Source organism: Hypomesus transpacificus, chromosome 10 (assembly GCF_021917145.1).
Source record: "Hypomesus transpacificus isolate Combined female chromosome 10, fHypTra1, whole genome shotgun sequence".
Lineage (NCBI taxonomy): Eukaryota > Metazoa > Chordata > Actinopteri > Osmeriformes > Osmeridae > Hypomesus > Hypomesus transpacificus.
Window position 1 is genome coordinate 11,524,803 of NC_061069.1, and position 8,487 is coordinate 11,533,289.

The 8,487-nt window shown below is 43.5% G+C and overlaps 1 protein-coding gene across 1 annotated transcript in view; it reads right to left on the reverse strand.

Annotated features, from left to right (window-relative positions):
- The window catches only part of myripa (myosin VIIA and Rab interacting protein a), an 18,166-nt gene extending 10,019 nt beyond the window's left edge, over window positions 1-8,147 (reverse strand). Inside the window, exons 1-3 of the mRNA XM_047027161.1 lie at window positions 7,845-8,147; window positions 6,095-6,302; window positions 1,489-1,710 (exon numbers count right to left, since the gene is read on the reverse strand). Coding sequence (XP_046883117.1) covers window positions 1,489-1,710; window positions 6,095-6,204 — 332 coding nt within the window. The 5' untranslated portion in view covers window positions 6,205-6,302; window positions 7,845-8,147. The remainder of the gene's footprint in view (window positions 1-1,488; window positions 1,711-6,094; window positions 6,303-7,844) is intronic.
- Between the last annotated feature and the right edge of the window lie 340 nt (window positions 8,148-8,487).

Genomic DNA, 8,487 nt, shown 5'->3' on the forward strand with positions numbered 1-8,487 from the left:
CTCTCTCTGTCTCCTCTCTCTCTCTGTTTCTCTCTCTCTCTATCTCCTCTGTCTCTCTCTCTCTCTCTCTCTCTCTCTCTCTCTCTCTCTCTCTCTCTACCTCTCGCCTTCCATCCCATGTCATCTCTCCCTAACTCTCTCTCTCTTCTCTGATTACGAACATAACAATTCTCGAATTGATAAAGAGTCTTCTTTTTCCCGACATCCAAGAAATAACCCTATCTGCATCTGCACATCTGTATGTCAGTTTATGGCAATGCTGAGACAGCCACCAGGCTGGATGAAGAGTGATGTATGGAGAGAAAGAAGGCCAGAGAGAAGAGAGACGGCATCTGTGTTTACGGGTAGAGCAGACATTTGTGTTGTAGAAACAGCCGGACTAGACGGATCCCTCATTGGACTCCCTCATGAGGGGGTCAGATGGCTGAGCGGTTAGGGAATCGAGCTATTACTGTAATCAGAAATTGGTTTGATTCTTGGCCATGCAAAATGACGTTGTGTTCTTGGCCAAGGCACTTCACCCTTCTTGCCTCGGTCCCTGTACTACTACTATGTCCCTGTACTTACTGTAAGTCGCTCTGGATAAGAGCGTCTGCTAAATGACTACATGTAAATGCTGCCACGTACCCTAGCACAAGCTTCTGTCCACAGATTTGGTTTTATTTCTGTGTTGGTAAATATATTAATCCACTTGTAAGAGGGTCTGCACTTCAGTGATACTTATATTTATCAATGAGAACAAACACGGAGCATGAACGATAGACACTATCTAGCTGACGCTACCAAGCTGAGCATGTCACAGGATGTTTACAAGGGAGCTCAAAATATGAATAAAATATGAGCTTCACAACTGATTAGATACAGAACAACACGTAAGTATCCTTAGGGCTATACCTGATGCAAAAAACACACACTGCACGTTTCTAAACGCCACAGTAATACATGCCATCTTTGCACGCCAGCGGTGAAAAGTGCTGGTTAGTGCAGCATACTGGTGTTCCAGTTTGTCATTGAGGACAGGTGATGTTGAGTGGAGGTGACATAAGATGTCTACAGGTGACAGACATCTTTTGCTGCTTCTCCTTCACTGATGACAGAGATAGAATCCTGCCATTTCCTGTCTGTGCTCCACAATCCTCTTACCGTAACATGACAACTGATTGCCACAGCCAGAAGATATCGTCGCAGTTCTCTTAACACAAAATTATATTCAGAAATAGGTGAATATAGATGGTATTCAACATGGATTTACCTAGAAACTATTCAGCAGTCTTCCTGTGTGTGCCGGTAAGAAAACAAATTAGCCACTCGTAAAGACATTAGTCTTACTGAACCCCAGCATCAGTCTTAATATTTCTTTCCGATATCTAAAACTACTAAAGAAATACAAACAGAACAATTGACACACACACACGTACACCATCCCACCCCAGACACACCCCGGACTCCCCCCCCCCCCTCCCCCTCCCCCCAGACACCCCACAGTACCGGGTCTTCTGGCAGGCGGAGCAGAGCCAGGCTTTGTCCTTCTTGCTGTAGGCGCGGCAGGCCTTGCAGACGTTGTAGCGACAGTCCCGGCAGGGCCTCTTGGGGTTGAGCAGGAAGCTGAAGGGAGAGCTGCAGCGGATGCAGCAGCGCTCGTTGAAGTGGCGCTGGCGAGACAGCAGGGAGCAGCGGTTACCCTCCTCATCCAGCTCCAGCTTCATCTCACTAGAGGGAGGGAGGGAGGGAGGGAGGGAGGGAGGGAGGGAGGGAGGGAGGGAGGGAGGGAGGGAGGGAGGGAGGGAGGGAGGGAGGGAGGGAGGGAGGGAGGGAGGGAGAGAAAGAGAGAGAGAGAGAAAAGAAGAGAAAGAGAAAAATAGTGGGGAGGTAGGGAGGTAAAAAGAGAGAGATGGAATGAGAGAGAGAGAGAGAGAGAGAGAGAGAGAGAGAGAGAGAGAGAGAGAGAGAGAGAGAGAGAGAGAGAGAGAGAGAGAGAGAGAGAGAGAGAGGGCAACAAAGAGAGACATTTGGTGTTAGAGATCTAGTGGAAGTAATCTCTTTTGAATGCCCAGTAATTCCAGTAATTGGGGTATGTTGCATACTGGACAAGAAAGCTATAGCATCTCCACAGGAGAATCTGTCGTTGATCATCTTCTCACTTTCATAATACACAACAACTTAGATGAGTACACACCTAGCAATACCCAAATTTACATATTTGGAGGGAAAATTACAAATGTGCATTATCATCTCATGAGGCTATTTTAACTCAAGCAGAGTTTCAAAAAGAAATTGCAGTGGTCTGTGCACATTCAATAGCCTTGACTTAATTCCTGTGATGGTTTGGCTGCACATTTGCAGCTAATTTCAATGGTGCCCAGAGTTGTGTAGGTCCCTATAAATTAAGTAAATATCTCTACTCTGCATCTAGCACTACAGCTAACCTGCTGCTCCAGCACCATGGCTACCAGTCAGACAGAGAGAGACCTAAATAGGGAGGAGAGAGATCGGTCAGACAGAGAGAGACCTCAATAGGGAGGAGAGAGACCAGTCAGACAGAGAGAGACCTAAATAGGGAGGAGAGAGACCAGTCTGACAGAGAGAGACCTAAATATGGAGGAGAGAGAGGAGTCGGACAGAGAGAGACCTCAATAGGGAGGAGAGAGACCAGTCTGACAGAGAGAGACCTCAATAGGGAGGAGAGTGACCAGTCTGACAGAGAGAGACCTCAATAGGGAGGAGAGAGACCAGTCGGACAGAGAGAGACCTAAATAGGGAGGAGAGAGAGGAGTCGGACAGAGAGAGACCTCAATAGGGAGGAGAGAGACCAGTCTGACAGAGAGAGACCTCAATAGGGAGGAGAGAGAGGAGTCGGACAGAGAGAGACCTCAATAGGGAGGAGAGAGGAAGGGATTAAGAGAAGAAGAGGGTTGGGTAAAGAAAAAGAGGGATGAGAGAAGGAAGAGTGTGTCAGTGAGTGAGAGAGAGGGGGGGTAGAGAGAGAAAGAGAGAGAACCAGGGCACTGGATAATCTTGTCAGATTAAATAGGAGCAGAAAAAAATACAAGTCTTATGTAAACAAAGATTGCGTAATGACATAATATGCAAAGATAGTATGCTAATGCGCCTTTTTCCAGCCAATGTACGTTGAAATTAGACAACAATATAAAGTAAAAAAACATTTTCGAATTTAAGTACTATGAATCATGTTGCTAATCCAAAACATTCACCCGAAAAACGGAAATTAAATTCCTCAAATTAATCCTTGATATTTCATGATATCTGGTAAAACCAGTACAAGTATGTGCTCACACAGAAGGTCAAAGGGCCAGCTCGGGGCAGGAAACAAGTCTCAGAGTGGCCTGTGCTGTGTCATGGTCAATAATCCTCAAAACACTCCTGGTGATCTGCTAAAAACAACTTGGCCACCACAGATTCCTAGTCTCAATCAGAGAAGATTATTATCAGTGTGTATTTGGCAGAGAGAATGCCATGTGCCACTGAAGAGAAGCACACGTCCTTGCTCCCTGCTCACCTGTGGAGAATAGGTTGCACAGCTGTCATACACACTATCTTTGTAAACAACTACTCTGTGCGTGTATAGGTGTGTGTGTGTGCGTTTGTGTGTGTGTGTGTTTGTGTGATGGCATGCATTTTCATTCTTGAGGCTGAGAAAGAGAGAAATCGTTTTTATGACTCAAGCTTTCTCTGTGCATTATTCGTGACCTTTAGTCAACATGTAATTGCTCCCACCTTCCATGGTCTCCTCTGCAGCCCTGCTAGCTTATAGTAAGACATTATTAATTCACTCCATGTAGTTTATACACATACTGCCCACCGATTGGCTGAACCGTTTCATAAGGTCACCGTTGACTACACAATCCATAGTGCACCAAAGTTCAGAAATAAATTCTGTGGACTGGGACGACTGGTTCACAGTTATTTTATTGACTGACTGGCTGAAAATGACCCCAACATTTTGGTCTGATTCTGTAGAAACAGCCTTTCTTTGCATCATGTTTAATTCCACATCTTTAAGCCTATATTATCATAGAGCTGAGGGGTATTAGTTGAGAGAGAGAGAGAGAGAGTTAGCTTTAAGCATATGGAACACTGCAGTGGCCTATATTACATAAATCACAAGACCAGTTGTACATATTAACATACAGTACATATACAACATCAGGAGCCAAATGACTGTTGTCCACTGCTAAGTGATCACGTTACTGACCATAACATGGTAACCAACCAGTCACCATGTTAAATCTGAACAACAAGTTGTTTTTATAAAGGTTATGGCCAGCATGTCTAGACACTGAGAAAGGGGGTTTTGCTCAGCTGTGACCCTTTGCTGTAGAAACACAGCACCACACGGACTGCTGGACACGCCATGACTTACCAAGATAAAGTAAGACCGCACATACACAGGAGGAAAGAGTACCATAGGCGTAACTCTGTGCTGCTATGCCCTTTCACAATCAAGTAGCTGTGTAAATCTACCAAAGTTCAGTTGAGAAGCCACGGTAAAAAAATAAATGTGAAGCTGTGAATTTTCTATCAACAAAACAGAAAATAAATCTGCTATTGGTTATGGTATGCTATGAGAGACTTAAGTTTGATGATGCTTTTACAATAGTCTGGCTGCCGGAGTGGAGTGTGTATGTGTGTGTGTGTGTGTGAGTGTGTGTGTGTGTGTGTGAGTGAGTGAGTGTGTGTGTGAGTGAGTGTGTATGTGTGTGTGCTGGGGGAGAGCAAGGAAAAGCTATGTCTTTCTGAGTGTGTATGTGAGAGGAAATTGATATGTGTGTGTTTTTCGGGAGGAAGAAAAAAGTGACGTGACGATTTCCCCAACTTCCCCATTTTGTTTTGCAAAAGTGGTTTTACGTGGGAAACAAAAACCAGATTAGTTGTTGGTAAGCACCCGGTAATCAAAGGGACGTAATCACCTCTGACGGAATTTCACGCGGAAGTACGTAAGACAACCGTCTGGTTGGATAAGGTTGCAGACAACAAGTGCGTTCAAGATTATACATTTCCAGTCATGAATCTCCAAGTGGAATTAGGGTTGCATTTGCCACTGTGTGAAAGGGTTTATTTAAAATGGTGCCAGAAGTAATGAAAGCAATGTGAGAAGCAGTGACTAATATGACCAGAAAACATTTATATAAACAGTTAAAAAGTGTATAACTGCTTTATCTCCTTATTGTTACATTAACCATTTTCACAGTGTTTATCTTTGGTAAACTAAGAGAGTGATAAAACACTGTGAAGGCTGGGCTTGGGTTTCCAACGCCCTCCGGCAAGCTTGCAGGCACAACTCTAAACACAAGTCTGCATTAACCAGCCAAGAAAGACATCATCGTGCTATTAGTAACCTCTATATGGCCACTCGCTCACACTAATGGTTTCCTGCTATTGTGTCCATGGAATGACGGTAGTTTACACAACACAAAGCAAAGAAAACCTCAAAGCCTCAGAGAAATCTTACAGTAAGCAAGACATAAACTGGAGGGTCTATAATCGTTGTGTGAATCCTTACATAAAGTATGACTGGCCCTTGAACCCTGCCCCTGGAAGTGGAAAGGAAATGAGTCATAGTAGGAAAGGGTTGGCTCTTCCTGTCGCTTGTTTAGGGAACATAGAAAGACGAGGCAGGAAGGGACATATCCGTTTCTCTTCAACAATACATTTACATTTAGTTATTTAGTCATTTAGCAGACGCTCTTATCCAGAGGGACTTATAGTAAGTACAAGGACATTCCCCCCCGAGGCAAGTAGGGTGAAGTGCCTTACCCAAGGACAAAACATCCTTTTGCACGGTCCGGAATCGAACTGGCAACCCTCTGATTCATAGCCCGACTCCCTAACCACTCAGTCACCTGACCTCCCCAGCAAAGCTTGTCACAGAACTAGAACACTGGATCGCTGGACTGTTTATGTTCTGTCAGCGCTGAAGAACTACACCCTCCACCTTCAGATGAGGAGAAGGTGAAAGGGGATTTTGTCATCTTCATAGTCCAAAACAAATGGCCTGACTGACCAGATCTAAACAAACAGAGATGAGAGAGTGTGTGTGTGTGTGTGTGTGTGTGTATGTGTGTGTGTGTCTCACCTGAGCCGCTCCTCCTCCTTCTTACGGAGCCTCATGTCCCTCTGGACCACCTGCAGCACATGCTCCGCCTCGTCCTCTGTGAGACCAGACAGGTCCAGCTTACGACCCATGGCTCACTCACCCCTCAAACGCTGTCACTCGAACACTAAGACCGATAGGACCAGTCTGATGCCACCACTCTGATAGGATCTCTCTGATTCCTCTCAACCTGTGAGGGATGAGAGACAAACATGAATTTAAGGGAGGGTCAGATGGCTGAGCGGTTAGGGAATCAGGCTATTAAGCAGAACGTTGCCGGTTCAATTCCTGGCCGTGCAAATTGACGCACTTTACCCTACTTGCCTTGAGGGGAATGTCCCTTTACTTACTGTAAGTCGCTCTGGATAAGAGCGTCTACTAAATGTAAATTAATTGTTTATTGTATTTGCTCTGTGATCTCAGTGATAACCACAAGGAGTATACCCTTTAATCGCCATGGAGATAAAAACTAACACAGTATAACACACTGAACCCTCTGTAATGTAGCCGATATACAGGATGATATAGACATGGCCTTACAGCAGGGGCTTGGAATCGAATCCAGCCCCAGCCGTTTCCTAAATATTCTACATCTCTCTCTTCCTAAAATATTCTACATCTCTCTCTTCCTAACATTTTCTTGTTTCTCAATCTGTCCCATCATAGCAGAAAGGCCTTAAAATACATGTTTAAAAAATAAGAGACACTTAAATAGTTATGTTTGACAACCATACTCTCAGCCTGAATGCACTGCAGTGGCTTGAGTATTCAGGTACCATTCTTGCAACACCCGCCACTGTTTTACAAACCCCTGATTAAGACATGAACAATTCTGCTTGGTGAGGATTGTGACCACTTTACCTAGAAGTTAAGTCATCCAGTTCTACCTGATACTGCAATTTAACACTGACCTGGATTGGGTTTGACTTGACCTTTTTCTTCCTTGAACAAGACTCTATTTCATAGTGTAAACCAACAATTTAAACACTGCTTGTTCGTTTTAATTACATTTCACAAACTTGAACTTTCTGATATAACGATCTGAAAATAAGGAATGATTTCCGAAAATACGTCTTACATTTTACATTTATTCATTTAGCAGACGCTTTTATCCAAAGCGACTTCCAAGAGAGATAGCTTTACAAACTGCATAGGTCACTGATAATAACAAGATAGACCCAAAAACATTGCTAGTAGCCAAAACATGAAGCACATATTGTGAACAACCAAAATAAGTGCCAAAGGGAAGAACCATAAGAGCATGTAGTTAAGCAAGTTACAATTAAACAACATAAACCGCTATAAGTGCAAGTGTACCTGTAGAAAAGCAAGCAACAATTAAAATATATACATATATATATATATATGTATATATATATATACATATTTCACAGCGAGTACAACTATTTAAATCAGTGTCTTACTCCGTTCTCAGAATAACTGAACATGAAATGTTAATATTAGTCTTTCACAACACAATTATAGGCTTGTGTCGGCACCAAAAAGGGTATAGCCTACAGAACTATGCAAAATATGGCAGAACCGGTCATACGCTTCCCATTTATCTTTTACCGGTAAAATTGACCTATTAAGGAATAATATAACCTTGCATACCTTAAAATGGTTGGGAAAAGGTTTTAAAAGCATAATTGGAGTGTTTGCAAAAAACAGCTTTTTTGAACCACTGCTCTATTTGTACGAGATATTTACAGTGAAAATGTTTAATACTCACTGAGCCTAATGTCGCCTAGCTCCCACTGGTAATTCTCCGGATTGGTCTTGTGCAAAGCAGCTGCCGGGCGCGTATTGACACGAATTTTCTAATCATAAGGGAAATTAATCGCGTACATCCGAATGAATCTAGTTAAATCCTGCTGCTTTTCATTATATATCGTTACGAAAGAACGCACTAATTTGTACAGTATGAATCAAAAGAAGAAAATAAGTTGGTTACACCTGCACCGTGCACTTCCTAACCAACCAATCGGAGTCCAGAATCATTCTGGGCTAAACGGCAAATCTCAGCGTCTAAATTGTCCTGCAAAAGTGAAAGACTGTGGTATGTGGAATCGTGTTGATCTCTCACTCTATCCCTGCCCCTACCCCTTTATCTCTCTAGGACTCTCTCTCCCTGTCGTTTTTTTTATTATTTCAATCATGTATCCACTTGAATCACAGCAAGATAACAGTGTAAAAGGTGAATATGCCATCACTTTTGGATCCTTCATCCCTCTCCTGTTCACATCTGAAACTTACACTCTCCAAAGTGTAAAGTGTACTGGGTCACCCAGTTGCTCACTTAGGTATCTTGCCACCTGTACTGTGTGCCCCTGCCCCCCCCCCCCCCTGTGGGCCCCCTGAGCTGACTGAATATT